Raw genomic sequence first — 22,500 nt, forward strand, 5'->3', positions numbered from 1 at the left:
AGGTTTGATTATTTAAAACGTGATGTGAGTACTTTTACTTTTTGTACTTTAAGTATATTTTGATAACAATAATTTTGCTCAAGCAAAGTTTTGAATACAGGACTATTACTTAGAGTAGTGATATTTTTTGGTTAAAACAAAACCTTTTTGAACGTAACTAATAATCAAGTAGTCTCCTCGTCTCTCCAGCTCAGAAAGTAACATTTCTGTCGGGTTGCCAATTTCAGCCAATCCTTGTGTCATCAATTCCAATTTCACTTGTTTATCCATGTATCCTGTATGAGTTATCTCTTCTGATTGGACGAAGTTGGTATCCCGACCTGAAAATGTATTTTATATTTATTAAAGAGCGGGAGAGACAGGGAGACTCAAGTTACTGAACAAACACCTCGTAATTCCGAGTACTTCTTCCACCATCGTCTCCAGGAAGTTTCCCTTTTCCCTGCTGTGTCACATAAACACCACTGAGCATTGAGCAACTGGCAGAGTGAGACAGAGACGGAGGCAGTGGACTGTCTGGAGGCAAAGCCACAAAAAGAAAAGAAACAAATTAGTAGTATAGATGCAGTCCCACCATGCACAATACTGTATAAAGCTAATGTGATGCTATAAAAAGCTACCTACAACTGGGTGGCAGACCTCACAACAGGTGACGCTCTATTCAGAGTGTTCTGCTCAGTTGAGTTAACAAGACACTTTAACCTCAGTGACTTTAAAGATTTGACAGAGAATTGACCTGTCAGGTCCTATGTGTGTGTGCGTGTGTTCATGTACGCACACGCATGCATGTGCACATGTGCAATGCATGTGTCTGGGTGCAAGAACAAGGGATCCTGTGATGATCAAAAGTGAAACCTTCTGCAGATTCCTTGGAAAATCAGGTTGAGGTGACTCCCATCAAAATGGTAAACACTTGTGCAATTAGATTAGTGGAACTGAGTGTGTGCTTCTTGAACAGCTCCCTCCCTGCCGACATAGCCATTTTGCCAAATTAGCCATTTTTGCAGTGAATGCCTCTTTTTCTGAACCCATTATATTGATGCAATGATATAAGTGATGGCATGCTTGATAATACATCTCTATAGGAGATGGCGTGTTGTGTGTACTGTATAGTCTATATGCCTACACTCTTACAGGAAACAGTGTTTTTGGTCAGAGCCAGGGAGCTTGACTAATAGGGAACACACATATTTTAACAGGGAGATCTTTGTACAGTATGTGTAGCCTGTTTAACTCCTCCTGTAGTGGCCTGTACAGTGTCCACAGGGGACTTGTCACGTGGAGTGCTGAGACTGGGATCTTTTATGAAATACGCTGCATGAAATTATAAGTATAAAGAGCACACCAGTCACACCTATGGAAAAGCCTATTGTGCATTCAGTAGAGAATGCAGAGAGGATATTACTGGAGATATTACTGACAAGAACCTGTATCTAAGCGATAACAAAGACAATATGACATTTGAGCACTGAACATTTTTTTCTCACTCGGCTCAATTCTATTTATTTTCAAAACAAAGTCTAGAATAAGGAAAAATACATACTTGTATGCCTCCAAATGCCTGTAAAATATGCATCTTCCCACACAAAGTCAGCGGGTGCTTCTACAAAGGGTAATACGGTAGAAGTGTGTGTGTGTGTGTGTGTGTGTGTGTGTGTGTGTGTGTGTGTGTGTGTGTGTGTGTGTGTGTGTGTGTGTGTGTGTGTGTGTGTGTGTGTGTGTGTGCGTGTGTGTGCGTGTCTCCAAAGGTTCCTTCAGAACAGCGGAGGCACAGTGGAGGCTTGCCCAATACCCTCACAGCAGCCCACTCAGTAAGGAAGGAGGGAGGAGGGTGTGAGAGAGAGAGAGAGAGAGAGAGAGAGAGAGAGAGAGAGAGAGAGAGAAAGAGAGAGAGAGAGAGAGAGAGAGAGAGCAACACTAACGCTGCAGTTGACTTAACTCTTCACTGCATGCATGACAATATACAATCACTCTCTCTAAAACCTCCGTGTGCAGTTTCTGACTGTCGAGATCATTACTTGTGTGCCGTTAACTCAATGTGTTGTGAGGCAATGCAGTGAATGTGGGAGGAGGTGGTGGTAGATGAGGCTTGATATTTGGGGGTGACATGGCCCATGGAATCCAGTCCCTGGTGACTCTCAGTCAACTCTGTCACATGGATTCATCTCGAGGCGGACACTCCGACAACTGCAAGGTCTGGCTACTGGACCTGGGTATGTACTATGTTATGTGTAACGTGAGTGTTGGGGGTTATTTGTATGCAGTTGAACCGGATACTTTCTGCATATGAACATACTCTAGTATCTCCCATTCTAAAGTGAGGATTATGTTCATGAGACTTTACTGTATACTTTTTTTCTGATTCTTTTCCGAGGTGTGATCTTGTATGGGAGAATGCACAGTGTTTTTGTTTTGTTTTGTTTTGTTTTGTTTTTTAAGGGTCTTTGTCTCAGAGAGAATGACGTGCAGCATTTATCATTCTCAAGGCTTGTATTTCATAGCTTTTATATTTTTTTATTAGATATTGCAAAAAGCAATAAAAGATAGGAATGAGAAAGGGGTTCATGTGGTTTGAGTGCTCCAGTTCCCACTGTGCTGAATTGTTTTGTCTCACTTGGATATTCAACATACTAATACTATACTGTATACAGACTGTAGCATGTTTTTCTTGGGAGAGTGTAATACATGAAGACAACATGTTTACACTTTCATTGTACTTGAGTGATGGTGGAGAAGAAAAAAAGAGTTGTCAAAACAGTTATTTGTTTTATCGGTGACAACTAAGTACTGTAACACAACACAATGCAATGGACCGTTCTTCAAGAGCCAGTGTCAGAAAAAGATCTATCTCTGTATGTCTTTGTCCACTGTAGATTTAAAATCAAATCAAATGCCGACCTATTATTTTAAGGCTGGCTTATGGATGTGCATTGATCAAAGGTGGATTATCGGGAGGTATTACGAATGGAAGTAATTCTGGGAGCACGCTATAATGGGATTGACTGGTCTGGATTGAGAGTGACTAGATTATGGAGTCTACTGGGTCAGATTGGTGGCGGACAGATGGCCAGAAGGGTGTTCATGACAGACTAGACCCCAAGGAGAGGAGAAAATAATGGAGCAGAATAAAAAAGGGTCCACAATCCACATTAAGCTCAACAGAGGAACCTGAGCCAGCATCTAACCAAAGATGTTATGTGATGGATGGACACACCAACCTATTTTGGTTGTCTCACAGTCAAAAACATTAAACCCAATTTAAATACATTTATTTTTACAGCGGCTCATTGCTGCCGCGTGGGTATGTGGCTATGTTATTACGACATGTTTATGGTGTAATAACGACGTCTTATGTCATAATGACGACATGTTTATGTTGTAATGACGTCATCTTGTGTCGTTATAACGACATGTTTATGTTGTAATAACATCATCTTGGGTCGTTATAACGACATACTGGCCTCATCTTAGTTCTGTATTCCTCCACCATACCCTTCTTAACTCGGACTGCATCAAGATTGACTAGCATCCCCCCTGGGGCTTTCCCACACACTGAAGCCCCCCTCTGTGCGTCACCAGACACATCAACCTGAATTGTGTGCATTTGTGTATGTTTGCTTCCCTCTCCAAAGGAAGACACAGTCACACCAGGAAATGCCCCCCAATGTGTCACCTCTGGAATCCCAGGCATGCCTCTGTGGAACACCGCTGGTACAATTCTAGAACAACCTCCCCCTCCCCCCCCCCCCCCTTCTGAGGCACTGACCATAGGGCAGAGGCACCCAGAGTTGTAAATCTAGCATGTTTACAACAGTGCATTTGGTTTGGCATGAATTAAACTGTGACAAGGTTGGCTGTGGTGGGTGGATGTAATAGACAACATCTGAAGAAACAGTAGCACGCATCTGTTTAAAATAGGATTGTTGGAATGTCCCGGAGGATATCAGCTAACAGGGTAGTGGAGAGAAGACACTATGATGTTGATGGGACGGCCAAGTACTGAGTTTAAGGTCTTGCAGTTAAGTAGCTGTTTGGTCTTGGGTGTGAGTGTAGGGGCGAGAGCTTGCAAGCTTGAGCACGCGATGAGTGGGTTGTGTATTTGTGTGTGTCCCCTGTCCTGTGGCTGCTGTCACAGTCATCTGGGCAGTAAGGCACCCTGCTGAGTCTGCTGATAAGCCAGCCGGGAAGGCAACCAGACACTTTATAACCAATTAGGACACTGTGAGACATCAGTCTGCCAATTAGACACTGGTTAGATGCCCTGCTGGGCACTGGTATTTTGCCCACATACTGTAGATCAACCTTTCTGAAGTGTAGTACAACCCTAACTTCACACATGATGTGTAATGCGTATGAGTAAGATTATGTACAGAATACTCATGAAGTCTCACTCCAAAATGACACATATATTGTAAATAATAAAAGTGAAACAGTGCTATGAATGCTGTAGACCTCAACAAGACTACATCTAACAACTGAAATCCTTGCTGTGTGTAGTTCTGGAGGTACATGACAATTACTTACTCTACTACTGTCACCCATGTGACAGTAGTGACCTTTAACACCTTTAACATGAGTGTTAAAAGGTGAAGTGTCTTCTTGATTAAAGACACACCACAGGGCAAAGAACACAGACTGCATCTCTGTGTGTGCGTGTGTGCAGATGTATGTGTTACCAATGCATGCACCTGCATACAATGTACAAAATGTAGTCTTATTTTACAAGGTAGGAGATTGTGGAGGTTGTTGACCCCCTTTACACCTCTCCATTAACAAGATCACTACTGCCAGCCCAGAGAACATTGATTCTCTGGACACCATTTCCAATTGGTCCACGTGATTCCCATACTTTTTGCTTCCATAATAATTATAAGAGCAAATCTACAGCTAAGATGATGCAGTGCCGTGTGTTAGTTTGATTTGACTGCATGGTATTTAGTTCATTACAAATGGAAAATAAGTAACTCTCACTCCCTCATCCTCTCACTCAACAGTTTAAAACAGTGGTTCCCAAACTTTTCAGGTCGAGACCCAAAAGAGGCGTTTCTCTGGGACCCAAGTAGCAGACCCAAGTAGCAGAGTAGTTGGGACCCAAGTAGCAGACCCAAGTAGCATAGTAGTTGGGACCCAAGTAGCAGACCCAAGTAGCAGAGTAGTTGGGACCCAAGTAGCAGACCCAAGTAGCAGAGTAGTTGGGACCCAAGTAGCAGATCTACAAGCGCACAACGCGGCACAAATTGTAGATTGGCTATTTTCACTACTTCTTAATTATTATTACTAGATGTGTAATGTTTTTATTCTTTTATTTATTTTTTAAATCTTTTGAAATATACATATATTTTGTTTTAAATTGAGGAAAATAAATGGATTCTTACTGGAGTTGTAACTCATACAAATTGGTCCGTGCCCCACAAATGGGGAAACAGCGGTGCAAAACATCTGTCTACTGGTGTAGTAGCCCAGCCTCCAGCATGACTCCAGTCACGTCTGTAGGAACCATGCTCTGTTTGCTTCCACATGAGAATACCTGACCTCTGCATGTTTATGGCTTCTCTCGTGTTTGTTCAACACGCTGGGAGCAAGTCTCCCTGTGCTGCGAAACACCCTGCACTGGCTATGCAGGGTCTGGTCAGGGCAGAAAGAAAGTGTCTTGACTTTCTCTCTGGCTTTGAATGAATCACAGGACAACGAGATAGGTTCTCTCCGGTGCTGCCCATGACACGGTCATGAAATTCCTGGAAATATTTTGACATTTGAAACAACTTTTTCCAGTACTGGAAAAGTTTGGGAATTGATCAAGGGTCCTGGAAGGTCCTGGAAAAAATAGCTATGCATTGGTTATTGATTTTGTTAATACCTCTGAAATGACAAATTAAACATTGGTCAAATTGTCAAATATTAGAGGCAGAAATTGTGAAAATAGCAGATCTACATGCTCACAACGCCTCGCAATGCGAGGCGTTGTGAGCATGTAGATCGGCTATTTTCACAATAAAATTCTTAGTGCTCGTCAGGGTGCCGGGTCCCCAGTTCAAATATAATTATTTCGGCGATCACGGCCTGAAAAGGTTGGGAACCACTGGCATACACTACTACTTGTCTTTGGGCATTGCGCATAGGAGTAAGCGACTCGTTATTGAGCTGAATTATTGTTATATAGTCCTGGAAATCGGGTTAAATATTCTGGAAAAGTTTTGGAAATAAATTGGTAAAGATGTGTGGGAACCCTGATGACCTCTTCAAGTGATAGTACCCCTGGGTGGGTGTAAAGACATCCATGCAGCAGGGTTGTGTGGGCAGTGTCGTGTAAATATCCACCACATCGCCAAACTGCTATCATTCAGGAGGCGCTGGTTACTGTGTGTATAGATCTCTCGTCTGAAAAGCCTGGTTTTCTCCCTGTGTAATGATGCTGGGATAAATCCCCGCAGTCAGAGAGGACACTTGCAGGGCATTATGTGGGAGATGTTTTTCTTTCGTGGAAAAACATCTTTTCTTTCTTTCTCCGCATGCAATGTGGGAACACATGCTTTATATCAGCACGGCGCAGTAAAACATAACTTTCCCAAAGACTCAACAACTGATACACACGCACCCACGCAGGTGTGCTCACGCAAGAACAGGCAGACAGGCACGCCACAACATCTATACATTTTAGTGCTGTGTAATTTCAATGGGCAGAGGGAATTTCCATGCCTGCCATTTATGGGAAATTGCCCTATGGGGTCACATAAAGTCATCCAACCATAGACACGTAGTTTGTAATGTTTGGTCCTTAATATTTAACAGATGCCACTTCCCTGTGAATTTCAAGTGCAGTAAATGTACATTATTTGAGATGCAATAGCTCTGTACTACAGAGGACATACTGTAACATAAAGGTTTCCATCTTAAAATGTTAGTTTATAGAACATTTGCTTCACAGTCAGCTGCAACGGAAGTTAGCACTCCTATAGCGTGACATCTTGCCACAAACAAGCACTCCAAACAAGGTTTGTCAAATAACTCAACAAAGTAAGTTGTACATTGCTTCACAAAGGGGGTAGGTATTAAACAGAAATCATCTACTCAAGTACTGTACATAAAGCTATAGTAGCTCTGATTTCACTGAACAGTCCAGAGATCACACACACCTTTACTAAACACTGAACTGAACAATTTCCTCCCTTTCTCAGCACAGACTGCTGTGGGGTGAGCATATAGGTTTACATGCACCACTGGTGACGTAGTCTAGTTTTATGGCTGGTCAGGTAACATGAGGGTTAGCATTGGACTATCCACTGAGTGAAATTGGTGGCTGCTTTGCACACTGTGACAGAAGGAAAATGCAATAAAGACAGAAGAAAGAAGGAATACAGTTTCCTTTTGAAACATCTTTTTTCATTGGAGAAAAACACAGTATGGGATGAGATAAATACATTTTGTCCACAGAGAGGTAACAGCAGTGTACTGTACATATGAAGGCAGATCGGTGTACATTTTGGCCGCATTGCAGGATAATCCTAAATGTATAAATTTATATAATCCTCTATTTAAATGCAAATGTCCAGGGAACTGTATACTGGGGTGAAGGTAATCTCTTTTTCCATTTGTTTTGGAGGGGAGGCTTACTTTAAGCAGATTCCAAAAAGCTTGTATAAAAGTGGGTGAACGGTCAAATGTAGGGCAGAGTCTAAAACGCTGCACTGCTCCTTTAATGGCAGCTTGTAGCACCATACAGATGCACTTGTTTTTGCAGGCATGCTCCTTCTGGAAATCATTTGCCGTTCTGCAGCATGAGAACATCATCCCATGAGAGCTCATTCACTCTCTCCGCTTCCAAAAGAGAAGTGAAACAGGCTCCGCCAGACCTCATTCCAAGACCCTTATAATCCAATTCTGATCAGGTGTATCATACGAAGACATATGACACAAATATGAAACAGTATTGATTTATTCAAATTCCTAATGGACACAGGCTTGCATTTGCCCACTGGAGCAGTATGTTATTCTGAAACGAGCCCCAGTAGCATGTCCAGGTTTTTATCCCCTCCACGCCCCCACTTTAGCAGGCAGGCTATTTTAGCGCGGAAACATGCTGTGACCCGTCTTTGAACTCTGACCATTTTGTGCGAGGTGAAAAGTCTTGAATGTGCACAATGTGACAAGACACAACTGAACTCCAGTTCACGACTGTGACATCATCATCCTCACAAAGCACTTCAGAGAGCTTGGGTGTCTGTCAGTGCCATTTGCGGCTTACTCAAAGTAAGTAATAGGTTGAAGTGGTATCGAGCAACAAGGGTGTCTGTGTCCCAAGGCGCTAAACCCTGGAGAGGTTTTGCAGAGTTGTGGTGCTACACTGGCTGTCAGTCTCCCAGTTCATCTGAGTTACACATTCCGTACTGCTCATGCGCTGAGTAGGCGGTGCCCGGGATCGAACCCTTGCGATCCCGGGCACCCTTGCGATTCCAAAGCGAGCGCCCTTGTCTGTCGCTTCTTGTGGATGACCGAAGTGCCATGAATAAATGTTGCTGCAGGAAATCCAGTTGATTGGTGGCCACGTCAAGGAAGGGGATACAAAACGACATTACTCTATGTACTGTAGGATGGCAGCAAGGAAGGGAAGAAAGAGCGATGTGGCGGTACAGTAGGTTTCAAGTTGAGATGAGGTGGATCATTCCGAGAGGTTTTCAGACTTGATCCATCCATGCATCTTCCCTCTATACCCATACCATATGTATGTATACACATTTGGCAATCCATCTATAACAGCCTGCAGATTCAGCTCCCTCCTACAGTCTCCCCAAGGAGCTGCCACCACTGTGGTGGGGAGACCAGTGCGGCTTATTCAGATAACATGCATGTAGACACATGCACACACGCACACGCACACGCACACGCACACGCACACACACACACACACACACACACACACACACACACACACACACACACACACACACACACACACACACACACACACACTCCCAAGGGAGAACAGCTTATGCAAGTTAAGTTTTACATAATACTGTGGGCCATGATTTTCAAATTAGCAACAGCCTGTTCGCTTTGAACGCCATCTATAGTTTGAAGCACAATTCAGCACGAAAGGCACAGGGAATGGACACACACGCACGCACGCACACACACACACACACACACACACACACACACACACACACACACACACACACACACACACACACACACACACACACACACACACACACACACACAGATGGAGACATTTTGAATAGCGTTGCTGCACTCTCACAGTCCAAAGATTCATACAGTGGAAGTTGTATTAAGGATTCTAAAACGGTTTCCATAAGACTACCAAATGTCATTCTGTCTGTAGAAACATGACGGTGACCCATTTAGAATTCTGCCTCCTTTTATGACGATGAAAAGAACCAGCACCAATACTCGCATTCCAAACAATCACTTGACACATTTATGAACGTTCTTGTATCTCTCCCATTCCCCCACTTCCAGACACCCTGTCCGTGTCCAGTAACGACGCCCTGCAGCCGGGCTCCAGCCACACCCTGGGCCCTCACAGCTCTCCAGGGCCCAAGCGTCCAGGGAACACCCTGAGGAAGTGGCTGACCAGCCCAGTGCGGCGGCTCAGCTCCGGCAAGGCGGACGGCCACGTCAAGAAGCTGGCCCACAAGCACAAGAAGAACCGCCAGGATGCCAGGAAGAACGCCGACGCCACGCACGGCTCGCAGAAGGACTCTGACGACAACGCTGCCACGCCACAGGACGAAACCCTGGAGGAGGTGAGGGATCCCTCATAGCCGTGGTTCTCCTCTCATCCTTTTCATTTAAAATGACCCCGTAACTCTGAGAGTGTACACATTGAACCACATTGACTCTGTAAGGGTCATTTTGGATCCATTTGTACATTCTCAGAATTGCAGACCAGATTTTTGGAACCACCTCAAGGAACACAGAGAGTCCCTGGACCCCACTTTGCGAACCACTGCATTATAGCATTGTAGCATGTGCTCATTGTCCTTGATACTTGATATATTATAGCCTATAAGCAATTAGGGTTTTCAAACTGGCATCCCTATTTAGGGCATGTCAATACTGGTGAACAATTGATGAAAGTTTGAAAAAAAAGAAAACGTTTTTCAAATTGATTACAATTGATTTTGCACTTAAAAAATCTGTAAACTGTAGGCTCGGACTCTCCAAATGTGTCCCCATACATCTGACATCGGTCAAAGCTTGACCGATTGACTGGTTTACAATATGTATGTTCAACATCGACTTTGTTAACGTTATTTCTCTCTCTCTCTGTCTCTCAGCGCATGCGTAACGAGGGTCTAAGCAGCGGGACCCTCTCCAAGTCCTCGTCGTCTGGCATGCAGAGCTGTGGGGAGGAGGAGGGCGAGGAGGGAGCGGACGCCGTCCCTCTACCGCCCCCTATGGCCATCCAGCAGCACAGCCTGCTGCAGCCTGACTCCCAGGACGACAAGGTAAAGAGACAACGACGTGTATGCAATGATAAGAGACAGACACGCGCGCGCGCACACACACACACACACACACACACACACACACACACACACACACACACACACACACACACACACACACACACACATATACTGGTAGATGTGGTTTAGCAGGACCCTTTAGCTCAAACCTGCGGTTTACAACATTAGCAGGACACCACTTTCCACTTGCTTTACTAATATGTGGAGCATGTCAAAAAATCTATTTTGAGCCATAGAACACATATTTCACTTCAAAAGTTGAATAAACTCAACACAACTCAAGTTTTAACAATCTGACAAAATCCTACATTAGGAGGACATTAGATAATTAGGTTCTAAGCTCCGCCCATGTGAATTAACAGGACTAACTACATTAACAGGACAGCTGCAATTAAACACATGAAAATATGTCACTGCAGGGTATTTAAGGGTCAAATGTGATTAAATGTGACATAGCTAAACACAAACAAGGCATTCTATTGATGTTTTTAAATCTCTTCCTAAGACACATTTGTTTTTTCGCTGGCTTTTAATGTTCCTTAATTTTCCTGCGCAAATCGCTACACAGTATGTCTACACTCATGTCATCAACATGGATCTGTCCCATATAGCGCCCCCATCAGGCCGATTTTTTCAAACACATTTTTTGACACTGCTCCTACAAATTTTGCCCTAAAATCACGAAAATCGGTACACCCCACATTCTCTGAGCCAACCAAAACTATACATTGTCCACACAACTAGGAACCAATGCCAGTTACATCCGTCTTTGTGTATACATGTGACCTGACGGTCGCTTATCTCCCGATTAGGGAGTCTTACTGGTAGGCCTGTTTGTCATTTATGCACCATGTACAGCACTTCGGTCAATGTCTCTTGCCTACAGTGGTGTGTTACTGTTTCAACACCTGACTTGCCCTCAGGATCAACCATACAAGTGGAATATAAGCCAGTAAACATGCAGGACTGGAATGACATCGATACAAAGCTCACTAACTAAGTGTTGTTGGTGCCACTGAGATGGTAAACTACAATTCAATGCAATATGACTACTGTGTGTGACTTAGCAGGCCTGAGAACAGGCTGAGAGATGTGATTTCAACATCTTCAATGTTGAGCTACTGTTAATAAAGTTCTGCAGTGAACAAACTAGCATTTTCATCCATCTTGGTCGAAGGGGGACATTGAAAATGTCATGACTGAGGGGTCAATAGACTTAAGCTTTGTGAAGTTAACTTTACAGCTCGTCTGTTATTCTTGACTTCTTTAGAGATTTTCATAAGAGATTTACTGGAAGGGTTATAAGACCAAAAACTATAGCTGAAAAACACACCAATCATGAACAAGGTTCAACATTTATTTTTTGTAGGACACAGGAATGTAGCCCTGCCCCGCTGTAATCAGACAAAATTCGGGGAAGACCGCCAAAGCACCTCAGACCGTAGGGATGGGACAATATACGATATTATCGTTTATCGTGATAAAAAACACTCAAAATAATCATATTGTGGAGATTTAATTTATCGTGATATCATCCTCTGTCATACACTGGGATCAATTCACCTTTTATTTGCCGAGCTGCATATCCAGTACTATTTAAACCCTCTATAATTGGTAAAAGGTACATAATATATGTACTTGATACAGTAGTTTTTCACTCTCTACCAAATCTCTTTGCCAAAAAATAGACGATCTACAAGCTCACAATGCTTCGTGCTGCGAGCTTGTAGATCTGCATGATTACTGCATGATTGATCTGTCGCAAAGCCCTCTCCCTAACTGTGAGGATTGGACGACAGCGTAGCAAAACACTTCCACCCAAAGTTGGCTCCCATAACCCGCTAAAAAGCCCGTACCTTGGCCCCCCATCGACCGGGAGAGACGGGGCCAGCACCCAGGGGGTACCCAGGGGCCCAGCCACCGCCTGGGCTCCCCACGGACCCCCTGGGAAAAAAATATGGGAAAATAGTCAAAAGTAGCCGATCATAAATGTGACCCGATTAGGGAGTCTTACTGGTATATAGGCAAATTAATATCAAAAACATTTATATTACATTATTACGGCCATGGTGAAACGTTGCTGCTGGGGGACCTGCTACAATGATTATAGCTACCCAGAACATTTGAAGGGAGCATTTTTCAAATCATTTTCCGAAACCAAAATCTGCCTTAGACTGCAGCCTGTCGATTGTAGGTATAAATTATCGATACATTTGTTGTTTTTGGGTCAGTTTTAAGTGCACTGCAATTAAGCAATGACATTGTTTTTTCCAGCGGGTAAATGCACAGGAAGAAAAATTAAGTGAATCTTTAAAATATAGCAGATCCACAAGTCTAGGTATGCAGGTCGCCGGTTCGATTCCCGATCCGGACGACCTTTGCCACATGTCATTCCCCATCTCTCTCCCCATTTCCTGTCTGTCTACTATCCTAACAAATAAAGGCATAAAAAGCCCAAAAAACTAATCTTAAAAAAAAAGAAAGTCAGGTCTGAGATTTATCACCCAGCCCTACTTTAATGTTGTGTTACATGTTGTATGACATCATTTTTGTAGCTGCAAGGAATAATTATGGCAATTATAATTTGATAATTGATTTGCAGTATCTCATAAGCTACAGTGCGTTACTGCATCCCCATTATTCAGTTGCCTGCAAATGTATAAATAGGCTACTTTTTCCAGAATTATGTTTAATACCAGCGTTAGTCCAGAAACCCCCACATTTACATAAATCAAAACATCTATTTTCAATAAAGTAGTAAATGAGGATCTCCCTGAATTGATCTTTTCGAGAAATTAAATAAAGGTTGAATGAATGCAAATCTTTTGTATTGCTAAATGCTCATGATGTCCCCGAACATGCCATGACAAGGCAAATGTTTTCTTTGGATATTAATGTTATCACCACCGGCACCACCAAGATGGTTACTTTGTCAACTATCATTATTCTGATATTGCTACCATGCTGTTATGTAAAAATGTTCATATTCTGTTCACACAGTGGTTCTCAAAGTGAATTCCAGGTTGGAATCCACTTTGAGAACCACTGTTCAGGCCCAGGGACTCTGACACTGTTGTTTTTGACAACAAATTTTGATTTAGTTTTGAATAAAATGTCATTTAATTTTAGTCATAATTTAGTGACCTGAAGAGTTTTAGTTTTAGTCTAATTTTAGTCGACTAAATATCATACATTTTTAGGCGACTAAATCTACAGTTCATTTAGTCAACTAAAATGTATTTTGGCAGGCCTTGATGGCATCGTAATGAGTGATTTTACACTTGGTTGTGTGCTGAAAATAGCAGATCTACAAGCTCACAACGCGTTGCGCGACACGTTGTGAGCTTGTAGATCTGCTATTTTCAGCACGCAACACTTGAGAACAACCAAACATAAAATGACTCTCTACTCCACTAGTCCCTCCCTAACGTTTTAGTCTAGTTTTGATTTTGTTGACGAAATTGTCAATATAATTAGTCTTAGTTTTAGTCATCACAGCTTAGTTTTTATTTAGTTTTTGTCAGTGAAAGAAATGCAATCGACAAATACTTTTCGTCATAGTTTTAGTCAACAACATCTACACTGCTCTGACAGTACAAATGGAACCAAATGAACACTAAGTCTCATGATGCAAGGTTAAATTAACATTATCTGTCTGTCTGTCTGTCTGTCTGTCTGTCTGTCTGTCTGTCTGTCTGTCTGTCTGTCTGTCTGTCTATCTGCCTGCCTGCCTGCCTGTTTGTCTGCCGATTGTTAACCAATTTGAGTTAAGCTCTCCTTCACTCTTTTCAAAGATTTCACCTTGTGCAGGGAAACCCTTTCACTCATTCTTTCCACTGTAGCCCACTTGCTGATTACTAGCTTGCAATGCAATCAGCCACTGATCAAATTCACCTGTGCTGCCTGCCCATCCCCCATCTCCCTCACTGCACTCACTCAAAACTGTGTGAGTGAGAAGCTGCCCCTCCCCCCACAGTCAGTTGGTTTGTTTGTATGCAGTCTGTACAAGGCAAGGCTTTAAATACTGTGAATATGTGTGAAAGTAAATCCTACGTGTTACTTTATGCTTAGGGTAGTCTTACTAGTGACTATATACAAATGGAACCAAATGGAACTCATAATCTGTGTAATCTATGCACATGGCTTATTTTTTTGTTCTGGTTAGTTAAAGCAGTGGTTCTCAACCTCTGGGTCAGGGAATTATTTTGGGGAGGGGGTCCCCAGATGATTATCTAAATGACTGTGCACCATTGCTTTCTCTCTGAACAGTAAACATACAGCATAAGGTTTAAGTGTAAGGGTATCTTCAGATTTCTAAAGTACCCTTCCGTAATCAATGGGGGCAATTTACCCCTTTTTGTGCAGATATATGACCGCTTTGTTGCATGTCTGAGTCATCATGACATCACTGAGATGCCATAGACTCCTACCTACCCACTGTCTGACGTGACCTACCACTGCCGGATGCACCCACGCACACGCGCACACACGCACCTCATCCCGGATTGTATAACAGATTTCTTAAGCCCGGTTCACAATGCAACATGCTAGCCCAGATGATCCTTTTGCCGTCCTATAACCTAAAAGCCTAACATGGGTTGTGACAGCACTGAGAGTAGAGACGTGCTACAGCCAATCAGAGAACAGGACAGGTGGCTTGTTTGATTTAATTCACACATTATTTTCTTTTATATAATTAAAAGACTGTTTGTCTGTCTGGATCAATCCAGTGATATAACTTTAATAATTCTCGTGGGCGAATCCAGGTGTGACAGAACACTCTCAATGGAGCTATTGTAGTCCAGCCTGAGGATGCAGTAGCCTAGACTCCGAACCTCTTCAGGCGATAAAAGCAATATAGTTGCAAATTCTTTATCCTCACGTGCGTTGTGTCCCACTTGAGCTCCTCTTTATTGTGTACTTCAAGGAACTTGTGTACTTCAAGGAACTTTAAATCCCTGCTCCCTCAAGCAAGGAGATGAGGATTAGATTTGAGTCTGGAGGAATCAAGCAGGTTAGACTGATTGTAGTCCGAGCATTTCAGGCAAAAAAGTGCGCGATTCCATCAAAATACTGCACAAACTGGCCGGACTATAGTAACATTGTGTCACATATGAGGAAATGGCATATTCGGGACAACCTTGGTAGTAGGCTAATAAGGCTATGCTTTATTCAAGCCAAACGAGACACTCTATTTGGTGCTTTATGATCCCACAGGGAATGCTACAATTTGTCAATCAGTGTCATCACCGATAAACAAACTTTTACTGCACTGTTTTTACAGTACAGTAAAAGTACAGACAGTACAGTACAGACAGTACAGTTCAGTGATAAAAGGTCAAGGTCACAAGCTTATTTAGAATAATTTGACCTTAGAATTGTAGTAAGCTACTTTGGTGTCATATACTGTATCTGAAGGCTAGTGAAGTCACTGATCTACAAGATGTACACACAATTCGTAACACAAGAATTTTGCCTATACTGTGTAATACTGTGTAGAGGAATAATTCTAGAATCAGTATCGGGATTTAAAGGGATATTCCATTTAAAAAAACTCTGCCTTGCATGGGTCTGCCTCCCCAGGCTCAGGGCCTCTCCCCACACACACCCATTGTAACTTCAAACTCCATTATATTTTTTTCTGGTGACTAATACTACCCTCCTAATACATGAGCAGGCCATGTTTTTTTTCGATACAATTTTTAATTTATTAGTAATAATTTTAATTTTTCAAATTTTCCCAAAGAATTATTAAAAATAAATGAAAAGGGTTATTGAGAAAACACGGCCTGCTCACGTATTAGGAGGGTAGTATGAGTCACCAGAAAAAAATAGTGTGTGTTTTTAATGAAGTTTGAAGTTACAATGGGTGTGTATGTGGAGAGGCCCTGAGCCTGGGGGGAAAGATAACATTTACATCAAATATATAAATATTAAAAACTGTTCAGGGTGTTCATAAAAGCCTGATTAGATGATAAAGTGACCAAAATGATCTGTAGGCTTGAACTTAATTAGCATTTTTACCCAAGGGTAAAAATGGTGCCTGGGTGCCTGCCTACTCCTGTATGTCGGAGTTAACTTAAACTCATATGTACTGTACATGATGTCATGGTCATGATGTGGTCATGTGATACTGTATATAGGAGCTACGCTGATCAGCATACATGACTGTGCAGAGCTGCTACCAGTGGTGCTTTGGGGTAACCTCGCCTACCAGGCTTTCTCCCGGGAGAGAGCCTGGTGTTCGTTCACAACAGACCGTTTGGTTTCCGCCTAAAGCGCGGAAACCACTAGAAGAAGCGGCGTCGCTTTGATTTAGTTCCCCCCGTTTGTTTCCCCAATCCCTTTTAAAATGCTGGAGTAGCCTACGTAGTCTTGCCAGTCGCTACGAGTTGGATTAAAAGATGCACATACCAAACTAATTTTTCGAAAGCAAAACTACGCCTCATCAAGGTGTTTATTAGGTCGGCCGTAAAAGTATATCCTTGGGCGCAGGGGAATATTTTGGGTTAAAACTGAATCCGGTTGATAGTTCCGGCCAAAGTACAACATGACGTAAAGTGGTTTCCGCTCCCGACCGGATCAAACCCCGTAAAGTGAAGTGATCCCAGACTAGCTTTGGGGTTTTCTTTTCAGGGCGGACGGTCATTTATTGACGTCACATGCACGAGCGCCTTTAGATGTGTGCGTGCTAACTAAAAGTTTGCTTTGAACAAATCTCATCTATCACAGTAATGGAGCCAGGTAGCCTGAGACACGCACAATGCACATACAGTCACCGCTGGAAACCTACAGTAGGTGTTAAAGTAGCCTATCCATATGAATAGGGGGGTATGTGCAAGCCCACCACTCACTGCCTGCCTGGTAAACCTGTTATGCGAATAGCCATTTGATTACCATGGTCATCACTTGTATAGCTACACATTTTTAAAGTGACAGTTTAAGTACTTTCTAATACCTCTAGAGTGACAGTTTAAATTAAACATTGGCCAAATTGACAAATATTATGCAGAAATTGTGAAAATAGCCAATCTACATCCTCGTGAGCATGTAGATCTGCTATTATTATTAATTTAGGGGGTTGTGTCCTGAAAAGGTTGAGAACCACTGCATTAATCCATTTAGGCCTGGGGCCGATTCTAAAAATGCCTTTTAAATCCGGCCAAGATTTTCATTAAGAAAACAAATGCAATTCATTAATAAAAAATAGAAACATGTAAGAACCACAAAATGTACAGTCAATTGGATGAGTGGTTTGTAAAATATGCATAGCCTCCTTGGAGTGAGCTAAAATGTTGGCAAACTTGGAAAATGGACATTAATATAAACGTGATTTTTTGGGACGTTTTGATTAATTATTACACAAAATAACAATACAACAATTGCAATATCTGGTTAAATTTGTATAATTAAGAAACATTGTCTGTATGTTATGCAAATCATGTTGCAGGCCCATGGTGTGGCAAACCACCAACATGGTAGACCCCTGAACAGTGTTTATGCCAAGTTTAGTGTGGATTGGAGCAACGGTGTGCCTGTGGCAGCCAGGGGCCCCTGGGAGCCACATTGGGCCCCTTGTGTTGCTATTATAATGGCCGACCCCTGAACGGTGTTTGTTCAATCAAGTTTAGTGTGGATCGGAGCAATGGTATGCCTGTGGCAGCCAGGGGCCCCTGGGGGCCACATTGGGCCCCTTGTGTTGCTATTATAATGGCCGACCCCTGAACGGTGTTTGTGCAATCAAGTTTAGTGCGGATCGGAGCAACGGTGTGCCTGTGTCAGCCAGGGGCACCCGGGGGCCACATTGGGCCCCTTGTGTTGCTATTATAATGGTAGACCCCTGAACGGTGTTTGTGCCAAGTTTAGTGTGGATCGGAGCAACGGTATGCCTGTGGCAGCCAGGGGCCCCTGGGGGCCACGTGGGGCCTGTGGTGTTGCTATTATAATGGCAGACCCCCAGAACGGTGTTTGTACAATCAAGTTTAGTGTGGATCAGAGCAACGGTGTGCCTGTGGCAGCCAGGGGCCCCTGGGGGCCACATGGGGCCCTTGGTGTTGCTATTATAATGGCAGACCCCTGAACGGTGTGTGTGCCAAGTTTAGTGTGGATCGGAGCAACGGTGTGCTTATGGCAGCCAGGGGCCCCTGGGGGCCACATGGGGCCTGTGGTGTTGCTATTATAATGGCAGACCCCTGAAGAGTGTTTATGACTAACGTTATTCACCCAAAATGCTATGTCATTGAAATGTTCATAAAAACATGTATGTGCATTAACAGGACTCTGACACCCAGCCAATCAGGTGCTTCAAAACATACACTGTGTGTGAATATTCATGAGCTTGTGTATGAACATGCAGTAGCATTACACAACCTATGGGGGCGCTGTTCAGACACAAAAACGTCGGGTGTATGTGTATTAACAGGACATAAAAAAAAAAAGGTGGATTTGGGCTCTCTAGACCAATAGAAACACTTCTGCTATTTCAGAATTGTCCATGAATTAGCAGGACACCAGTCCTGTCCTGCTAATCCAAAATGTCCTGTTAGTGTGGTGTGTATTCAGGCCAATTGTCCCGTTAAACCACATTTACCAACACACACACACACACACACACACTTTGTGTCAGATTGTTCTACCTTTGCCACTGTGTTTCAGGCTCATTTTAGTTTTAAGTTCATTCTTTTTCTTTCTGAGCATTGCATGCTTTACCTACTGTATGTACAGTACATGACAGTAATGTCATTTTTAATCATGCACAGCCACAAAAGGCTTGCATTACATTACATTGTTCTTGACTTTGTCACTAACACATGTTTTTTTCTTCTGTTTTCTTCTTTTCTTGATGGTTGCATGATCCTATCTTCAGCATTATGTTGATTTCTGTTCTGATTCTCTTCTCTCCCAGTTTCCCTACCTCTCCATGTAAAAAAAAACCTTCAGTCACTCCTGTTATGATTCTCTTGCCTTGACCCACTCCTGTTCTTCCTTAATTACTTGACATCTCCTCGCACATTCATTATCCTTTGAGCTGTATACATTTTTTAATGTGCACCGTAGGCTACTGAGGTTTTGAGCAGCTAAATGGTCTATTGTCTGGCGTTGTATCGGATATCTCCTGGAGACCAGGCACTTTGCCTCAGTGTGTGCTTGTTATTGGCCGATTTCAGAGTCGAGCCTTCAATAGAATATTTAGCAACATTCCCCCTCTCTGTAGTCACTTGACCAATCATGCCATAGTACTCGTGTTCAGAGAGCTGTCTGATCCCAGAACTTGTCCTTGACCTGAGCCCACCTCATTACCCTTGTGTGTTCAACATTAGCCTGTGATTAGCTTCAACTAGGCCCCAGTTCAGCCAACTATTAGGGACATCACACCCACTCTAGTTCATATTTGGACAAATGGGATATCGGGAGTCCAAACTCGTCAATGGTGAGCCTGACCATTCACACAGTATGTGTGACACCTACATCAGCTGACATTATTGTCTTATGACAAATGACATTCATCATCATATTATTACTATTATTATATTATTATGAATAATTGTTGATGTATTTTATAACAAGACATCTTGGGATCAGTAGTGCAGGTCTTAAAGTAAACTATCATAAAACAAGTGGCTTATAAATGATGTCTGTCTCTCTGTTGTTCAGTATATCGGTCCCTCACTGTCTGTCTGTCTGTCTGTCTGTCTCTCTCTCTCACTGTCACTGTCTATGTCGATCACCCTCTCAGGCTGCTTCCCGTCTGTCTGGTCGACCTGGTAGTTCAGAGACTCCCAGTGCTGCTGAACTAGTCAGCGCCATAGAGGAGTTGGTGAAGAGCAAAATGGTATGAACAAAATGACACTGACCACACGCACACACACGCACACGCACACGCACACGCACACACACACACAAACGCTACCCTGCGTATCTATTGTCTGGGTGGGTGTTTTCCTACGTGCTCTTTTATGGTGTTGTTGAAGAGGATTGTGTCATAATAACCTCTGTCATCTGTCATCTGTCATGTCTGAACATTGACTCACTGTGCCAGCTGTACCCTGTTCCAACCACCTGGCATCCGCCCCCCACACACAAACACACGCCCACTGTACCCGGTTCCAACCACCTAGCATCCGCCCCCCCACACAAACACACACGCCCACTGGCCTACATTTAGACACATATGAAAGTCAACACTACAATTAGCTCCATAGACATACAATGATGTTGGCTTATGATGTTTTTGGAAAGTGTTCTTTCAATCCGTTATACAGTGGTGGAAAAAGTACTTACATGTTGTACGCAAAAGTATCAATACTGCAATTTAGGAATACTCTGTTACAAGTAAAAGTCCGGAATTAAAAAATGACTTGAGTTAAAGTACAAAAGTATTGGTATCAAAATGTACTTAAAGTACCAAAAGTATAAAGTACTCATCAAAGTACGCAGAATGTCCCATTTCACGAATGAATGAATGAATGAATGATTGAAATGTATGAAATGAAATGTATAAAAAAATGTTAGAAAATAGCAGATCTATGGTACGCATTGTGACCCTGTAGATCGGCTATTTTCAAATGGCCGAAATAAGTACAAATACCTCAAAATTGTTCTTAAGTACAGTACTTAACCTTGTTTGTTTGTTTGTTTTCTTCTCTCTTCCATGCATGTGTCCATCCTCCCATGCCAGTCTCTGGAGGAGCGTCCCAGCTCTCTGTCAGTGGAGCAGGGCGACAGCAGCTCTCCCTCTCTCAACCCCTCTGACAACTCCCTCCTCTCCTCCTCCTCCCCCATCGACGACTTGGACGAGCGCAAGTCTAGTTTCCTGAAGAGAAGACAGTGAGTTCTTTTTTTATTTATTTTTATTTAAAGATTGTTTCTTTCTTGGCATTTTATGCTTTATTTAGATAGGAGAGTGTAGACACCGGAAACCTTGGGCAGAGAGAGAGGGAGACATGTGAGATGTGACAGGGGAGTTGGATTCGAACTCGGGTCCCCCGTGGAATTAATGGTCGGTGCACTAACTGGCTAGGCCACCAGGCAATCCCCTCTGCTCATTGTGAATACTGGAGTTACATATCGTCGTCACTGTATTTCAATACATTTTTACATAAATCAATATCCTATACGTCATCCTATACGTCCTATATCTTATACGTCATTGTACCCGATTTTTTTATCCTTATCCTCTAATGACATGAAGGATGCCAGTTTGAAAGTGGTTAAGTTTGTCTCTGGAATGCATTGGAACACAGGTTATTTTTTCCATTTACAGAGGTAGGTTTCTTTCTGACAGCGACAATCTGGTGCTGAAATAAAGAACCTGTATCTCATGGCTAGTGCTATCTTATAATTGCAATGATTAGGACCTCCATAATGACAGCTACAGTAGTGTATTTGTGTATTTTTCATGTATTTGTATGAGATGGTGAAGGTTTGTTTTCCATCCCTAGCTATGTGCTACTGGAGCTGGTGGAGACTGAGAGGGACTACGTCCGAGACCTGGGATCAGCGGTGGAGGTAAGGAAATACAACCTAGACAGGAAAATGACCATCTGAATGGGCCTACTGAATGTATAATTTAAAACATATGTCCACTGCCAGGGCTACATGGCCAGAATGAAAGAGGAAGGAGTCCCAGATGACATGCGAGGGAAAGACAAGATCGTCTTTGGAAACATCCACCAGATCTACGACTGGCACAAAGAGTATGCTGACTGCCTCCTTCACTTCACTTTGACATGAACTTCTGTGAACAACTGCCTTTCCAATGGAATAGCTTGAATTTGACTTTTGAAAACAGTTTGCCTTTATTTAGTGTCTCTTGACTGCTTCACAGCTTCTTCCTTGGAGAACTAGAGAAGTGCTTGGAGGATCATGATAGGCTGGCTCCTCTGTTTGTCAAACAGGTGAGGGAAATGCTCTTTAATTCCCATTATTTTTCATTTGACAAAATCTACAGCCAATATAAACACTAATTTGAACGTGACCAGGTATATTTGGGGGAAGTGAAAGAAACCTT

The 22,500-nt window shown here is 42.8% G+C and overlaps 1 protein-coding gene across 1 annotated transcript in view; it reads left to right on the forward strand.

Moving 5' to 3' along the window:
• triob (trio Rho guanine nucleotide exchange factor b) overlaps positions 1-22,500 on the forward strand; it is a gene marked incomplete at its 5' end in the record, with an annotated part of 183,658 nt that overhangs the window by 145,346 nt on the left and 15,812 nt on the right. The window contains 7 exons of the mRNA XM_080754307.1: positions 9,478-9,764; positions 10,299-10,469; positions 20,227-20,322; positions 21,169-21,317; positions 21,932-21,998; positions 22,083-22,186; positions 22,318-22,387. Of these exons, the coding sequence (XP_080610433.1) occupies positions 9,478-9,764; positions 10,299-10,469; positions 20,227-20,322; positions 21,169-21,317; positions 21,932-21,998; positions 22,083-22,186; positions 22,318-22,387 (944 nt within the window). The remainder of the gene's footprint in view (positions 1-9,477; positions 9,765-10,298; positions 10,470-20,226; positions 20,323-21,168; positions 21,318-21,931; positions 21,999-22,082; positions 22,187-22,317; positions 22,388-22,500) is intronic.

This window comes from Nannobrachium achirus, assembly GCF_963921795.1.
Source record: "Nannobrachium achirus genome assembly, chromosome: 2".
In the NCBI taxonomy this organism is placed as follows: Eukaryota; Metazoa; Chordata; class Actinopteri; order Myctophiformes; family Myctophidae; genus Nannobrachium; species Nannobrachium achirus.